This window comes from Musca domestica, unplaced genomic scaffold (assembly GCF_030504385.1).
Source record: "Musca domestica strain aabys unplaced genomic scaffold, Musca_domestica.polishedcontigs.V.1.1 29, whole genome shotgun sequence".
Taxonomy (NCBI): Eukaryota; Metazoa; Arthropoda; class Insecta; order Diptera; family Muscidae; genus Musca; species Musca domestica.
The window spans coordinates 3314894-3333656 of record NW_026712296.1 but is presented as its reverse complement, the minus strand read 5'-3'; the positions used below and the strand labels follow the sequence as shown (position 1 = coordinate 3333656).

General features: G+C 34.9%; 1 protein-coding gene across 4 annotated transcripts in view; it reads right to left on the bottom strand.

Annotated features, from left to right (window-relative positions):
• LOC101894461 (uncharacterized) overlaps positions 1–18763 on the bottom strand; it is a 237184-nt gene that overhangs the window by 202534 nt on the left and 15887 nt on the right. For all 4 annotated transcript variants that reach the window (XM_059124486.1, XM_059124483.1, XM_059124484.1 and 1 more), the window contains exon 2: positions 16821–17357. In XM_059124486.1, coding sequence (XP_058980469.1) covers positions 16821–17114 — 294 coding nt within the window. In that variant the 5' untranslated portion in view covers positions 17115–17357. The remainder of the gene's footprint in view (positions 1–16820; positions 17358–18763) is intronic.

Below are 18763 nucleotides of genomic sequence, written 5' to 3'. Positions count from 1 at the left end.
TACACCACATAATGGTAAGTAACATGTTTGTAACATGGAAAAGGAAGCGAGATAGACCCATAGTTACTCTTGAGGATCTTTATAGAATCACTATCTGAGTCGATTTATTTAGCTTTAGCTCCCATATAATTATGACCCGATTTTGGCCTCTAAGTACCTCACATTCGTAATATGCATTTAACAACAAGGATATTTGGTACAAGATATCTTATAGAGCTCGGAAATACCTTTGCCAAATTTTATAGAGATTAACTCAGAGTTGGATATAGCTCCCAATTATATCCTTAATCCGATTTCAGGATTATTGTGCAAATAATGGCAAATATCAGCCCAAATGTAGTGAATTTCGGGACGTGTGTTGTGGAACAGGTCTCCGATATACATATATTTTTTAATATAATCCTTATCGAAGTGATATCGTCACTGTTATTTGGTGTAAAAGATAAAAATATCTCCGCCAAATTTAGTGAAAATCGATTCAGATTCAAGCTATAACTGCTCTAAAGCCAAATGTTGGTGGTATGATCTATTTAAAAAAAAAAATCTTTTGCTACGGGAGCTCTGTTAAATATGCATAGCAGTGTAGGGTATCATATAGTAGGCCCCGCCCGACTTTTGGCTTTCCCTTACAGATTTATGTTGATTTTGTAATCTCTATAAGGCGCCCTGACAAAAATATTCAGTATTTACTGATATTGGCTACATTTGGAAATTATGGAAATTATGACCAGTTCCACATATTGGAGGGTGTAAACAATTCAGAACAACCTGCTGCTTTTTTACTTGTTGTTTTTTTTTTTTCTACCAAATTTCAATGTTCCATTCCGTCTCTGCCAAATCAGGCGAAATTTTCAAGTGAATTGTAAAACAAAACAGACAGCCATTAGGGAGAACGTTTTATTGATTTTTTTTGCTCAAGAAGGAGCAATAAAATCGCAAATGAAAGCATTCTACAATTAGACCATAACATCAATTTTATGAACGTGATCGCCATATAATATTTGTTTTTTTCTATTCTATTTTATTTTAGTTCTTCTTCAAATCATCATTTGAGCGAAAGTTTACTCAAAACTTTAACTATATTTGGTCGTATATTTTGTGAAAAGCCAAATGTTTATTTATAGCTTTGCCTGAGCACTGTTTATTCATTTTTTTCTCGAGCATTGCATAAATTTTCTCCATTAGATTTACGACTGTAGATCATGTTATCTATACATTTGCTTTTCCACCTCATCCTCCTACGGCGCCGCCGCCCCCAAAATTGGTGTGTATGAGTTTTGCAATATGTTTTGCTTTAGTTTTGTAAACGGTTTTTACGATCATCTTGACTACTAGAAGGAAGTTGCGTGTTGCGAATCCACATTAAAAATCCATTTTTCTTTCGTTTTTTTACAATTTCCAATGTGTTGATGGATAGTAGTCGTTGATGGAAAATGTCTAGAATCCATGGCTATTTTTTCAAGTAATGCTGTGCAATTGTTTTTCAATGACCCAATTCTTAAAATGGGATTTTGTTTATTTTTAAAAACGTACCAGAATGTTTGTATTGCAAAATACCAGCGAAATTAGTAGGCTATACAAATATGACTGAACAGGTTCGTAATTATATTTAGCGACAACTATAAAAAAATATTTTAGATCGTACTTTTTCGGAATTAGGCTTGGAAATATTTAATATTTCTAAAACTTCTTGGAGGACTTTTTTAAATCATTTATTATTGGACACCAGAATTTTATTTTTCCTAAATATTCGACAATCCGAGATAACTTCAATTACAAATTGAAAATATGTCTAAGGATTTATTATATCCTACAAAACTATAACTTTGATTAGGCCAACAATTATGTAACAAATATAAATATTGCTCCTTAATAAAGAAAACTATATATGGATACTTCTATCTCGCAAAGCTGTGTCGATCTAGCTATGTATGTCCCTACGTCCATCCGTCCGCCTGTCCATGTTAAATTGTAAACACGCTACAGGTCGCAATTACGGTCCGATCCTCACGAAATTTGAGGTCGGGTCAGGATAGAAGCCTATTGTTTTTGGAGAAGATCGCAAAATATATATTTAAGGGTTGAAATAGACAAAAACAGAAAAACTCCCTAATATTGCTGTTGACTTAAAGGTCACAATTATAGAACAATCCACGCTGAAATTCCCATGAAGTTAGAGTTTAGGGCTGGGCAGAACCTACCTGTTCGTACGGTCATCGGATAATATTAAGCTTAAAATAAAGTATTACTGTCTGTCAAAAAAAAAAAAAAAAAAACAAAAATTTCCCCAAACTCCGAATATTTTTAATCCCTGCCAAATCACATATACAGGGTGAGATGAAAAAACAGCAACCAACTTCAGACTGCAGTCATTTCTAAGCCACTCGTCAGACGGCTGTAAAAATTATTACAGCTCATTGTTTACAAGCGTACAAAAGCATTTGTGGTGAGAACTTTCCAGCAGAAAAGTCATTCGTGATGGAAGCCAAGCGCGATAGTGTGATTTCTTTATATTTGGCTGGAAACCACAAGTAGCTATCGCTAGAGCACTCCAGCATTTAAATGTGAGTAAATCTTTTGTGTCTCGTGCCATCGCTCGTTACCGTGATACTGGTAGCGTAGCCCGACATCAAGGATGTGAACGGAAGAAAACAGCAATATCAGCAGAAATGGTTCGAAATGTAAAGAAGCGACTTGATCGATACCCGCGTCGCAGTTTCCGAAAAATGGCTCGTGAGCTGAACATATCGAAATATTCCATTCGGCAAATATTGAAAAATGAGCTCGGGGTAAAGCCATTGAATTTCCAAAAAGTTCAAGATCTTACACCGCAAAAGACAACAAAAGAAAATAGACTCAAAAGAGCTCAAAAGAATTGCTTCGTTTGGCCGAAAGTGGTGAACTGCCGAATTTGGTTTTCTCCGATGAGAAAACATTTGTTGTCCAGCAGTTTGTAACCAAACAAAATGATCGTGTTTACTTGTCAAAGAGGTCAGCTGAAAATGTGCACCTTCGGTTGGTCACCAGAACTCAAGCGCCGGCCATGGTGATGGTGTGGGCCACCATAATAGCCGATGGTCGCTCTCCGCTCGTATTAATCGACCATGGCATCATCAGAATAAATGTCGAATATTGTCGCGAAAATATTCTGGAGGGTGTATTAAAGCCATGGGCACTCAAACATTTTGGCCGCAGACCTTGGACATTCCAACAGGACTCAGCACGCGCACCCAGGAATGGTTACAAAATGAGGTTCCTCGCGTCATTTCCAGCGCACAATGGCCACCAACATTTCCGGATACCAATTCGTTGGACTATTGTGTCTGGAGTATTTTGGAAAGCAAGATTGGCACTAAAAAATACCAAAGTGTCGATCACCGCAGAGCAACATTCAGGCAGCGTGTGACAGTTTCATTGGCCGTTTGAAGGCCATAATTCGTGCCAAGTGTGACCAATTCGAATAAATCTAAACTTATTCAAAAATTTGATGCTATTTCCGACATTTTTTGCTTTCATTTAATAAAATTTAAAAAAAATGTAAAAATTGTGGCGTTTGACTTTGCTGCAGTTTTTTTACCTCACGTTGTATATAAAGTAAAGTATAAAGTATATATATTCGACATAGAGCTTCAAAATTTTAGCAGAAAGATTTGTATTGTGTCTAGGATGGTTGGTATTGAACATGAGATATATCGGTCCACGTTTTGGTATAGCCGCCATGTAACGGTACCTCTCGATATTCGTTATTTTGATGATTTTTGCCAAATTTTCCACAGTTTTGTCTAAAAATTGGCATTTGTAGATCATAATGGGTTCTAGCTCCGGTGGCGAAACATTGTATGTATAGGACTTTGTTTTGTATAGCCCTCATATAACTGCACCTACAATATTCGGTAGATCGATGATTTTTGCTACATTTTTCCACAGATTTATCTTAATATTGGTAAATATTTACCCACTACATTTTTTTCAAATTTGTTTTTTTTAGAAGATTTATTTTACTGGTATTTGTAGTTTTAAGTGGAACAGTTTGAATTCCGATACTATTAAAAGTTCGGCCCGTCTGAACTTAATGTTTTTTTTTTACTTTGTATAAATATACAAATTATAATACAAAAAACGTAAATTTATTTTTTATAATTTATTTATCAAATTCTGATTTTAAATTTTCTATTGGAATTTCTTATTTTCGTATTGTTGAAAGAAATAGTTTTGTTGTCATCAGCTATTTTTAAACGCAAACGTAATAATTTCGGGCACCATTTGTTCTCCTCTAGTCAGTCTGTGTAGGAACTATAGATATGAAGTGATAAAATCTTAATGAAAATTATTTATTTATTTTTTTATTTTTTCCTCATGACGTTTAGGCGTCAACAATTTGTATTTCATTCATTTCTACCTCCATATGTTTGCACTTAGATTTATTTGGTTATTCTCTTGGTATTTGGAAAAGTGTTTCTATCGAAAAGTGATGGCAGATGTCGGCATTTTACACTGAGGAAATTATTTTGATAAAATTTGAAAATTGTTAAAATAAAATTAGGTCAATAAATGAAAAATGAAATATTTAGATGTGGTAATTTGCTTTTAAAATGAGTCAAAAATCGGAAAATTTCAGTGAAAATAAGCCAGAGATATTAACGCACACTCCCTTATCAAAGTAAAATTAAAAAAAAAAAATAAGTACCTATCTTTTTAAACATTGAATGAAATTGCTCAAAGATGTGGTATTCAATTTCACTGAGAGCAATGGGGTTTTCTTTCGGCTTTCCAAATATATTTTCAAATATAACTAAAAATAGGTATGTATTTGGGCGTTTAATATTTTAAATTCATGTTTATCTTTGTAGAATTTAGTTGAATAAATAAATATTTAAAAAAATAGTTTTCACCCCACGAAACATTGACGTGCACTCCTTATTTTTTTTTTTTTTTTTGAAGAAAATGGGTTCTAAAATTAACAACAATTAACCGCCCGAATACCAAAATGAGTAATAGCAAAAAAACATATATATGTGTATGCACATTGTGTAGTTTAAGAGAATAATGAAAATATATTTTAGTAGAATTTCGCACACATTTAAATTAACGATATATTTTTATATATAAATTGAAAATATTTAAAAAAGCAATCGATAGCGGTTCATATTTCACTTGGGAACAAAATTGAAATTAGTCATATAAAATAAGCAAACTATTATTATTCTAAGAGCTGCGAGGTCCACTACATATGACTATAGACTGCAACATCTTCACAGAAAAAAATGTTTTTTTTTTTTTGGAAAAAATTAAATAAAGGTAAAGGAAGTTAATATTTTAAACTAATTAGCAAAATACCTATAGTATGACACCTTTAAAATTGAGATAATAGAAATTCCTGTAACAATTACTGTCGAAATTGGGAAGTAAATATTTTCATGACTGACATAGGCTTTCTACATGTATGAAGGCTTTGAAAGTTTATACCGAAAAGTTGCCTAAATAGAGGGAGAAGTGTCCCCCATTCCCACAATTTTTTTTTTTTTTGAAATTTTTGATTTGAAAATTATTCGACAGTATTACTGATAACAAGTAAAAAAAAGTTAAGTTCGGCCGGGCAGGATTGAAAATTGAGTCAACTCCCATTTTTGTTGGTAAAATCGATTGGAAAAAAGTATTAAAAATGCCGTAAAGTCGAAAAAAAAAATTGTAGCAAAATCTCCAAAATACCAAAAATCCGGAGATACAGCCTTATGAATGATATAGGAAAGAAAGCACCTATCCCAGCAGCATTCTGCAACAGAAGACTGAACCAATTACAAACTATACATACCGAGTTTTAAACAATTCCCCAGAAAAATGTGGCTAAAATCGTCTAAATGATAAATATAGGGAAGTACAGGAACATGGGTGAGGGGAGGTCTATAATAAAATGTAAACCTATATAGGCTATGATCTTACACAGGAGCTAGAACCTATTTCGAACCCTAAATATGTAATTCTTAACAATTCCCTTCAAAACTGTTGCTTAAATAGTCCAAACACCGAATATCGCGAAATATTGCTATATGGGGGCTATAAGAAAACATGGACCTCTATAGGTAATGTTCTGGCCAAGTCTGAATAGAATCGGATGTTAATTTCGCGTTATATCAGCTTCGTGGATATTCAAAATTTTGACCCTTTGTGGAAGAGGTACCAGAAGAAGCGGACCGATGTATTCCCTATTCACAGGTGAAGTATGAAAGGAACCGGATGCTTATTTCGGATTTAATAATCGTTTCAGTTTTTCGAAACGTTCACTCTTTGTGGGGAAGGTACCAAAAGGAACGATCTCTACCATCTTTATAACAGATATTGTGTTGATAAAAATATTGAGATGTACCATGTCTGAATGGAATCGGATGTTAATATCGCGTTTTATGAGATTCGTGGATATTCAAAATTTTAACCCTTTGTAGGGGAAGTACCGGAAGGAGTGGACGGATATATTTCATCTTCACAGCTGATCTTGTGTTAGAAGAAATAATGATGGGATGTGTGAAATATGAAGAGAACCGTATTATTATTTCGGATTTTATGATCATTTTGGTCTTTCAAAAATTTGGCCCTTAGTGGTGGAGGTAGCAAAGAAATGGTTCGATTTCTACCGTCTTTATAACAGATCTTGTTTTGATAGAAATATTGAGATGTGTCAAGTCTGAATAGAATCGAATGTTAAAAATTTTAACACTTTTTAGGGGAAGTACCAGTAGGAGTGGACTGACATATCCCATCTTAACACCAGATCTTGGGTTAATAAAAATATTGTGATGTGTGTAATTTGAAGATAATCGGACTCTTACATCACATTGTATAAGAGTTATAATTTTTCAAAATGGGGAGGTACTTGATGGAGTGCACCGATATTGTCCATTTTCGCGCCTGACCTAGCACCAATGCAAATATGAGGATTTGCAAAGTTGGGACAAAATCGAATTGTCCTTTCTCTTACTGTGCAGCAAATTTCTTTCTTTGTAAATGTTGACATTTTGGGGGGGTCACCAGAAAGTGTGACCGATATTTCCCATCTCCGAACTTGATCTAAGCTTTATAATAATATTACGATGTAATAAGTTGGGATCAAATCGTGCGCAAAAGCCAGACAGACGGACGGACGGACATCGCTAGATCGACTCCAAATGTCCTGAAATGATATATACCCTCTGTAGCCATGTGGCTGAGGGTATAAATACTTATGCGGGCCCATGTCTTGGTATAGCAACCATAACGGTACCTCCCAATATTCGGTTTTTTGAGGATTTTAGTAAAATTATTTACAGAAATTGTTTCAAATTTCGTATTTGAAGTTGCCTATGCCGACAAATTACATATGCAGGTCTTCATATATCCCCCTTATAACGGCTTTAATTTAGCTGACATTTTTCGACGATTTTTTTTTAATTTATCAAGTTCCTTCCAAATTGTAGCGGATATTAAAAGTTTGGCCCGGCCGGACTTTGTTGCCTTTTTACTTGCTTTTATATACAACTAGTTCTTTATAAAATAAAAATATAATTACAAGCATGGTACAATAGGAGAAGGTAGTCCAACTTTGAAAAAATTGCAAGTATAGAGGCCTACCTGTTTGGCTTGTAATGTCAGAATTAGTATCAAAACAATAAAAAATCAAACAACTTGTTGCATTTATTTTGAATATATAATTGAAAAACGCGATAACTGAATGAAAGGTTAACACTTCTTTTCAAAATCATGTACTATATATCTCTAAAGGATTATTTCGCTACAAAAACTCTAGATTTTGTCGATGCATAAGAAGAAAATAAAAAAAATTAAAATCATATGGTTTCATAGCCCTACCTTGATACCATTGTACCATGATTACAAGAACCAACAGTTTTATTTTATTCTTGAAATATTGGGTTAATTTAATGAAATATAAATGGGCAGACGCAGAGACTTTAATACATAAAACAACGAATTCCAAGAAACAATTTTATAGCCGATTAATACATTTTACTGCTCTATTCTAAATTAAAAACTTTAGTTGCAACATATCTCCTCCAACATCTATAAAAAGTGTTTAATATTCTCTATTACCAATTTTAAAATCATTAAAAACGAACGGATGTTTATAGAATAAACAAACAACCGATCGTTGAGATTTAAAATGAAATATGTAAATACTTTAAATATTTTATGATTCTACTCCCCGCCAATTCCTAAATGTTGCACATAATTTGTTTGCATTTCGGTTTTAAAATAGATTTCGAAATTTGCATTTCCATTCATAATTTGTTTCGAATGTTGACAACATCGTCTATGCTGTCACAAATTGAAAAATCTATTACAAGGACAAAGAAAATCTGAATGCACATTCGTCGATCATTTGTGATGATTTTTTAGTTTTAATTGCCAAGTTTTTTTTTTGGTTTTCTCCTCTTCAATTACGATCATAAATTTTTAAATGTTTGGTTTTTGAAAAAAAAAAGAAAAGTTAAAAAAGCACGACAATAATATTAGACAAGTTTTTTTATTTGAAAAAATCATTTGCATGATGATCTCATGGTAACCTAAATTTTTACAGCCTATGAATATATTTACGATTTGCCATATGTAATTGAATTTATGTTAAACAAGATTTTGCTGGGTGTTTCTTTGGCTTGCTTGAGACTGTGAAATGTGTGAAAAATTGAAATGTGGATTCCAAAGTTGCCACCATTCATTAGGTGAATTTTTATATATATACAGAGTAAGATGAAAAATCTGCAACCAACTTCAGACTGCTGTTATTTCTAAGCCACACGTCCGACTGTTGTTAAATTTATTCCAGTGTTTACAAGCGTATGAAAGCACTTTGGTGAGAATTTTCCAGAAAAAAGTTAGCGTGATAATGTGGTTTCTTTATATTTGGCTGGAAAACCACAAGTGCCTATCGTTAGAGCACTCCAGCATTTAAATGTGAATAAATCTTTTATGTCTCGTACCGTGATACTGAATACAAGGAAGTGGACGGAAGAAGACAGCAACGTCAGCAGAAATGTTTCGAAAAGTAAAGAAGCGACTTGATCAAAACCCGCGTCGTAATGGCCGAAAAATGAAAAAGTGGCTCGTGAGCTTAACATGTCGCAATATTCCATTCGGCAAATATTGAAAAATGAGCTTGAGTAAAGCCATTGAAAGAAAATAGACTCAAAAGAGCTAAAGAGTTGCTTCGGTTGGCCGAAAGTGGTAAACTGCCGAATTTGGTCAGCTGAAAATGTGTCCCTTCATAGATAGAATCGCTGACCTTTTTCGCAAGTTATGATATTGGAAATTGTGACCCTTTGTGGGTGAGGTACCAGAAAGGGTTAGCAGATATATATTATCTTCACAAGTGATCTTGCATTAGCTAAAATGTTTCGATGTGTGTAATTTGAAGAGAGTTGGATGCTTCGATTCGCGTTTTATGACCATTCTGTTTATCAAATTTTAAAACCTTTTGTGGGGGAGGTACCAGAAGGAATGATCTACCATCTTTATAACAGATCTTGTGTTGATGGAGACATTGAGATTTAGCGAGTCTGAATGAAATCAACCGGATGCTTATTTCGGATTTTATGCTCCTTTTGGTTATTCAAAATTTTGACCCTTTGTAGTAGCGGTGAAAGAAGAAATGGTCCAACCTCTAACATCTTTATAACATACCTTGTGTCGATAGAAATATTAAGATGTAGCAAGTGTGAATGGAGCTTCTGCTTACTTGATCAAGTGGAGTAATATTGTTCATTTTCGCACCTGACGTAGCACTAATAAATATTAGGATTTACGAAATTGGGGCAGAACCGGATTATCCTTTTTTTGTGCAATAATTTTATTTTATTTATTTATTTTTTTTTTTTTTTGCAAAATGTTGAAATCTTGTGCGGGAGATACCAGAAGCAGAGAACCGATATTGTCCATTTCAGAACTCGATTTAAGCTTGACAATAATATTACGATGTACCAAATTTGGACCAAATCCTTTGAGAGTTATCGTGAACACTAGTCAGACGGGCAGATGGACATCGCTAGATTAACTCTAAATGTCCTGAAACGGATTTGGTCCAAAGAGTCCTATCGTCCAAAACCGTTATTTAGGTGAGGCACGTTTTGGCCGAATCAAATGATATATACCCTCTTTTGCCATATGACTGAGGGTATAAAAATTACTAGGAGAGAGGAACTTACTAACATTTTTCTGACAAATAGATTTAAAAGGATATGGGTAATTAGATATGCGGCGTTGTTACACATCAATGTAAAATTCTATGTCGATTATGTTTTTTTTCCTTTCTTTTCTCTTCATATGAAAAATTGTTGATTTCTTAACAATTGGCATTGAGGCCACGTTCTGTATATTACTGATATGATTCACCCTTTACTACATAAATTATAATTCAACAACATCTTTAAAGGAAAGGAACGTGAAAAGGAACTTCAAATGTAGGCCAGTGTAATGTTTGTGAAAGTTAACGTAAAAAATTCAAAATGAGTTCCCAAACTTTCATAAAGATCGCCCCAGAGAATCAAAGATTATTAATGAAACATCACGCATAAAATCATTTAAATTATGATGACAGGTGTTTTCTTTCGAAATGAACACACACTCACACACACAAAACGTGTTTTTATAACAAAGAACAAAACGAATGTCTGCAAACAAATTGAGATTTTCAACTTTATGCTTTACTGACAATTTTCGTAAATATTTTGCGACTTTTTCAACGGTACGGTAATTACATGCTCAAAAGGGGTAATTTTATTGCCGCACATAAGTATAAGTATGCGGTTTTCTGTACAAATCGTTGGCCAAAATTATCATCACCATGTTAACTTAGCTATTGAGTTGAGAACAAAAAAACAACGAATCGAAAACAAAACGCAAACAGTAACAGGTAACTAAATCGAAAACAATTCCCCCCCAACACAAAGTAAGCAAGCCGAAGCTCCCTACCTCATTTGATGTACCAAGTTACCCAACGTCTTGACATGTTTTACTTAAATCTTTGGCATCGGTATTGACTTTGAGAAGAAGTCCACATTGAAAATAATTCGTGTGAAGAGCTCAAACGTGTTTCTTTTGGTAACATTTATCGAGTTACGAACGGCTGCTTAGCCGTGACCTTGAACTAAGGCTAAATACAAAATTTGGTTTTGTTTTCTTATGCCATTAGAATTTAGAAGCCGCCCGCCATTATGAGACGCAAACACAAACAGCGCCGTCAGCCAATTATTTTGATAATGAAATTTGAAAAGCAAAAAAAACAGGTTTCAAAACTTCCTTGAGCATCGAGCTTGTCTTGTGGTAAGATGAAACATGTTTGAGAGTCGCTTTTATTTTTTTCTTTATTTTAAGTTGTCAAATAGAGTCGCATTTGTATTGTTTCTTTTTTTAGAATTTTTCGATTGTCAAAGGAGTGCCTAAAGCCACTTAATTTGATACAAATCTCTTTTGATAACTGTCACACATTGGGTGGAAGTATATGTTTTGATTAAGAAGATTGTATTCAAATTGCAAAACAGAAATTGTTTTTTTTTTTAAAAGAAACCTCTGCTAAAATCGAAAATTAGTGAAAGAAGTCAATGTACAATATATCAAAAATAATCATTCCGTTGTGACTTAAAATTCGAAATTTCTATGAGACAGAGATAATGTATTATTTTATTCTAAACAGGATTAAAAACAGTAGGTTTGGCAGGACCGAACTTTGAATATCCTCAACCATTTGGAACGAATTTGGAAATTTTCAAAAAAATCTTTTAAAATCTTAAAAATACCGAATATAGCGATTATATTGGGTCTATACGAAGACGTGGACCTGCATAGGAAATTTTTGTCATAGGCCATTACAATATTGGAATACGAAACTTGAAAAAAATCCGGTGAATAATGTAGCTAAAATCATCAAAATACAGAATATAGGGAAGTCCGTTGTATTGAGGCTATACGAAGACTTGGACCTGTATACGAAATTTTTTGTCATAGGCTGTAGAACTCATTACGAATTCTAAATACGAAATTTGAAACAAATCCATTGAATAATGTCGCTAAAATCGTCAATATATCGAATATCGGCGGGTACCTTTGTATGTAGGCAATTCTTTTTCAGGGGTAAAACAGTCACGAAGAACTCCTTCTGTAGATTTTCAGACAATTTCATTGAACAATTTGGCTACAATCATCAAAATACCGAATATCGGGCGGTCTCGTTACATGGGGGCTATACGATATCATGGACACCTTCGAACTTGACCTGCCTGCAGACAAAATACAGATCGGTGCAAAATTTTAGCTTCCTATCTTTATTCGTTCTTATTCTAGCGTGATTACATCAGACGGACGGACGGAGCTAAATAATCTTAGAATTTTACGCTGATCAAGAACATATATACTTCGTTGAGTCTAAAATTATTATTTTGATGAGTTACAAACGGAATGAGGAACCAAATATACCTTCCATACTATGTATGATGGAAGCTATAAAAAACACCGTCAAACGGAGAACTTTAAGTACCATACCGCAAATAGTTATATTAAAAACCAGTGAGGAAAAGTCAAAAGTCCGGCGGGGCTGACTATATGATACCCTACACCACTATGTATATTTAGCAGAGCTCCCGTAACAAAAGAATTTATTTCAAGCAGATCATACCACCAATCGACATTTGACTTTAGAGCAGTTAAAGTTTGCTATAGAGCGAATGATATCACTTGGATATACTCCTTATATTAGTAAAAAATATATCGGTGCCAAGTTGCAGAAAATGGAAACGTACATCTCGAAATTCCCTCCATTTTGGCTGATATTAGCCATTATTTGCACAATAAATCTGAAATCGGATTCAAGATATATATGGGAGCTAAATCCAAATCTTAGGCGTTCTCGATAAAATTTGGCAAAGGTATTTCCGAACTTTATAAGATATCTGGTACCTTATATCATTCTTGTCGAATGCATATTTCGAATTTGAGGGACTTAAACACCAAATCGGATGAAACATATATATAGGAGCTATAGCTATTTCTGAACCGATTCTCTCCGAACTAGATATACTTGCTTCTAGGCTGAATTCGGTCAGATGTACCAAAATTCAGGACTTTTTGGACTAAAGTTGACCATTTGGTGCACAATTAACCCGAAATCGGTTGAAGATATTTATGGGACCTATATTCATATCTGAACCGATCTTGATAAAATTTGGCATATGCTGTATTTGGTACCAAAGTTTGTTGTTGTGGAATGCATATTACGCCTTTGAGGGATTTTAGACCCCATATCGGATAAACATATATATGGGAGCTTTATCTATATCTGAACCGATTTACACCAAATTTTAAGTACTGGTTTATAGGATGAATTCAATCCATTTGGCTAGATATTAGCCAAGTGGTCACAAAAAATCAGATATAGGATAGAAATGTATATGGGAGTTACATCCTAATCTGAACCGATCTCGATAAAATTTGACAGAGGTGTTTTCGAGCACTATCTGGTGTCCAGTACCAAACATCATTCTTCTGGAGTGCATATTACGCATGTGAGGGACTTAAAACCCCATATCGGATGAAACATATATATGGGAGCTATAGCTGAACCGTTTCTCACAGAATTTGATGTACTTGCTTCAAGACTGAATTCGGTTGGACGTGCCAAAATTCAGGTCATTTGGACTTATATTGGCCATTTTGGCCCGAAATCGGTTGAAGATATTTAAGAACAATAGGCCACTAGATCTTATTTTTTATTCCTTAATGGCAAATAAGTATTTTTTTGTAGCCAAATAATAACTACTAAATTGTCGAATTATTTTGGGCCAAGAAATACCCAATAATTTTAAGTTTACTCGTCCATGCAAAAATAATGGGTTAGTTACATTTGTAATGATTTTCATTGCTATGATGTTTTTCACTGAGACATCTAAATATATGCCCATATACCGCGTAAAATTTCAACCTCTCAAGTGCTTACAAAGTTCCGCAAGAACTAGGTCAGTGGAGTACACTACGAAGTTTATCCTATTAACTTAAATTAGTTGGAGTCATAGTGATCAGTTTTAATTAATATTTCGCTCAGTACCATTTCTAATTCTCCATAGATTTGGACCTAAATCTAGCTCCACCACTTGATGTTCTTGAGAACTTCAACAATGACAAATTATAGTATAATAGGCATTGTATATATTTTTTCACATCAATCTATTGAACTTTTGGTTTTGTTATTTTCACAAAACAAAACAGCTTTTTACCACTTAATAATAACTCAAAACAATTTCTTTGTTTAAGCAGGGCATGACCATTAAATCTTTCTCTCTCTCTCTCTCTCCGCTGTCACAAACGCTTTGTGATACAAGAACTAAAATCAAAACAATATGACACGAAAACGCCAAACCAAAAACAAAACAAATGAAAAATAATGCCAAGAAAAACAAACAAAAGCCGCTTAAAGTGGCAAATGAAAAATGGTTAAATGGTCTTACGGCAGACAGACAACAACTAAAGCGTGGGCTATTCTCTGTCTAGCAAGTGGGCAACGTTAGGCCCTTGATCTTGCATCCAATTGAGTTGAACAAGAATTTTGTGTGTCACTAGAACTGTGAGAGAAATTCGAAAAGATGTATGGCTGTGTTTCCTGACTTACTTGTAATGTTGTTTTAGAAGTCATTACACCATTGCAATTTCGTTGGCGCTAAAGAATCTGTTCAACTATAAACTGTAACATTATTATATAATTACTAGTCTCCGTACACTTCCGCTATTTTTTGACGGACGTACTAAACTAAAATTGATCAATATGGTTGCTATTGTATGGCAGAGTTAAATGATGATAAGATTGTGGTGTATATATACAAGGTGAGATGAAAAAACTGCAACCAACTTCAGACTGTTGTCATTTCTAAGCCACTCGTCCTACAGCTGTTGAAATTATTCCTGTGATAGCTCATTATATTGTTTACAAGCGTATAAAAGCATTTTGGTGAGAATTTTTCATACAAAAAGTTATTCGTGAACTGCCGAATTTGGTTTTTTCCGAAGAGAAAACATTCGTTGTCCAGTAGTTTGTAAACAAACAAAATGACAGTGTTTACTTGCCAAAGAGGTCAGCTGAAAATGTGCACCTTCGGTTGGCCACCAGTACTCAAGCGCCGGCCTTTGTGATGGTGTGGGCCCCATAACAGCCGATGGTCGCTCTCCGATCGTATTAATCGACAGTGGCATCAGAATAAATGCCGAATATTATTGCGAAAATATTCTGGAGGGTGTATTAAAGCCTTGGGCACGCAAACATTTTCACCACAGACCTTGGACATTCCAACAGGACACAGCACTATCGCACTCAGCACGCGCCACCCAAGAATGGTTACAAAATGAAGTTCCTCGCTTCATTTCCAGCGCACAATGGCCACCAAAATCTCCGGATACCAATCCGTTGGACTAATGTGTCAGAAGTATTTTGGAGAGCAAGGTTGGCACTAAAAATAGTTCGCACCTCAAGCAAGCGCATCGACTGGAATGGGCCAAAATAACATAGTGCAACATTCGGGCAGCGTGTGACGGCTTCATTGACCGTTTGAAGGCCATAATTCGTGCCAAAGGTGACCAATTCGAACAAATCTAAACATATTCTAAAATTTGATGCTATTTCCGACATTTTTTGCTTTCATTCAAAAATTAAAAAAAAAGAAAAAATTACGGCGTTTGTCTTTGTTGCAGTTTTTTTATCTGACCCTGTCTTGATCTGGCTGTTGTAATCTCGCTATCTTTAAAAACGAATTGAAATAGAAGGCTAAAATTTTGAACACATGTGTATTTTGCCAGTTGGCAGGTTAACTTCGTAAATGGGTGAAGTCGGTCCACGTTTGCAGATGGTCCCGGTACCTCTCAATATTCGGTATTTTGATGATTTAGCTCATTATTCACCGGAATTGTTTCAAATTTCGTATTTGTAGTTCGTAATGGGTACAACAGCCTATGACTAAAAATTGTCTATGCAGGTCCACGTCTTCGTATAGCCCCCATATATCGATATCTCTGGATATTCTGAATTTTGATGATTTTAGCGACATTATTCACCGGAATTGTTTCAAAATTCGTATCTTAAATTCGTTATGGGTACCACAACCTATGGCAAAAAAAATTGTCTATGCAGGTCGACGTATTATACACCGTTTCAAAATTCGTATTTGAAGTTCGGCATCTGTAATATAGTCTATGACAAAAAATTACTTATGAAGGAGGGTATTTAAAAATTCGGCCCGACCGTACTTAGCTACTTTTTTAATTTTTGTCGCTTTATTCCATCTTCACACCAAATCTTGTTGGTAATCGTATTGGGATGTTCCATATTTGGAAAGAATTTCGAAGTTTATAAGTATTATGGTCATTCAAAATAATGACCCATTGTGGGGGAGGTACTAGACTTCCAATGCCACACCAAAATGGTACTAAAAGCATTACAATCCCATTTAAAGGAACTAAAAAATAAATGTTGTAGGACACTTCTGCCCAAGAATACATCATTAATCTTCACGTACCCTCTCTTACACAATATAAACAATAACAGTTCAATGACAACTTTGTGTTGCAGGGAGACAGAGATATATCTAACATACGTTAATCAAACTCAAGAGAATAAAACCGGATGCAAAATAATAAAAACTAACTTAAACAAAAAATCATCTCTCTCTCCCCATTTGTCATTAATCATCGCGCAGTACCACTCAAAGAAGATGTAACACATAACTGATCAAGACTTCTTTCCCTCGAACGCAAATAATACAGTTACAATAAGAAGAAGAACAATATGCGGAAGAACAACTTACTTGCAAAAGAGCTATGACCAGCTGAATGGGACCACAGCGTACCACAACGGTGCCAATTGTTGTTGCCCGTAATCCTTGCATTGATGATGTTCCACTGGCGATGCTGTCACTTTGTGATATTTGTGGCATTAATTGATTACCAGCTGGCCCGACGCCGCCACCTCCACCTTGGCCACTGGGTGTGGGTGATGGTGCCGTCGACGATGGAGGATAGTGACGAGACGGAGTCTGTGATATATTAGAGCCGGAATACAAAGATGACATTGACGAATCCAAGGTCCGATGACGTTCCATAGTGTTGTTGTTGCTGCTTAAAGTTTCGACTATTCCTATTTATATTTACAATTTGCGTGCGTTGTGGGTGCTTTGTTTTGTTGTTGTTGTTGCTTTTATTTCAGTTGATCGATGATGAAATCCTTGTGTACTTGTTTCTTTTGCTGTTGAAATTAGTTCGTTTATTGGTGCAGTTCGTCGTTTATGTGAACATTTAATTAATTTATTTCATATTTTATGCAGCCAATTTATATACATTTTTATCTAGATTTTTGAAAATGTCAAATTAAATTTGTCTAACTTTCACTCAATTTGGCCTGAGGCTGAAATAATTGCTCGGTCTAACCGTCGATTATGTAAATATGATTCTAAGATTATGTAAATTCACAATAGACTCTTCAGTACTGAATTATTAATTAAAACTATTTACTTAAATATTATTGCAAATAGGTAGTACTTTCTTTTAATGTTTTGCTTCCAAGAAGGGAAATATCAGAATAGCGATATTTGTAGGGGGTTCTCGAATCCTGAGTTTAAATACTATCTTGCGAAATAAAGTTAAACCAGAAAGGAAAAGTCGGGCGGGGCCGACTATATGATACCCTAAACCACTGTGTATATTTAGTAGTGCTCCCGTAACAAAAGGATTTATTTGAAGTATCAACTTTTGGCCTTAGAACAGTTATAATTTGGTTTCGAGGGAACTAATATTTGGAAGGCATATCCATTTCTGAATCGATTTTCGCTAAATTTTACGGAGACATTTTTATCTTTTATACCAAACAATTATATCATTGTTGTCGAATGCATATTACGAAAGTGAAGGATTTAAAGACCCAAATGGGATGAGATGAAAAAACTGCAACCAACTTCAGACTGCTGTCATTTCTAATCCACTTGTCCGACAGCTGTTAAAATTATTCCAGTGACAGATCATTATATAGTTTACAAGGGTACAAAAGCATTTTGGTGAGAATTTTCAAGAAAAAAAGTTATTCGTGATGGAATTCAAGCGTGATAGTGTGATTTCTTTATATTTGGCTGGAAAATCATAACTGGCAATCGTTAGAGGACTCCAGTATTTAAATGTGAATGAATATTTTGTGTCACGTAACATCGCTCATTACACTGATACTGGTAGCCTGGTAGCATAACCCGACGTCAAGGAAATGGACGGAAGAAAACAGCAACATCAGCAGAAATGGTTCGTAAAGTAAACAAGCGACTTGATAGAAACCCGCGTCGCAGTGGCCGAAAAATGGCTCGTGAGCTGAACATATCATTCCATTTGGCAAACATTGAAAAATGGGCTCGGGGTAAAGCCATTGAAATTCCAAAAACTGCAACAACTTTCACCACAACAGAAAGAAAATAGACTCAAATGAGCTAAAGAGTTGCTTCACTTGGCCGAAAGTGGTGAACTGCCGAATTTGGTTTTCTCCGATGAGAAAACATTCGATGTCCAGCCGTTTGTAAACAAACAAAATGATCGTGTTTACTTGCCAAAGAGGTCTGCTGATAATGTACACCTTCGTTTGGCCACCAGAACTCAAGCGCCGGCCATGGTGATGGTGTGGGCCGCCATAACCGCCGATGATTGCTCTCCGCTCGTATTAATCGACCAGAGCATCAGAATAAATGCCGAATAATATCGCGAAAGTATTCTGGAG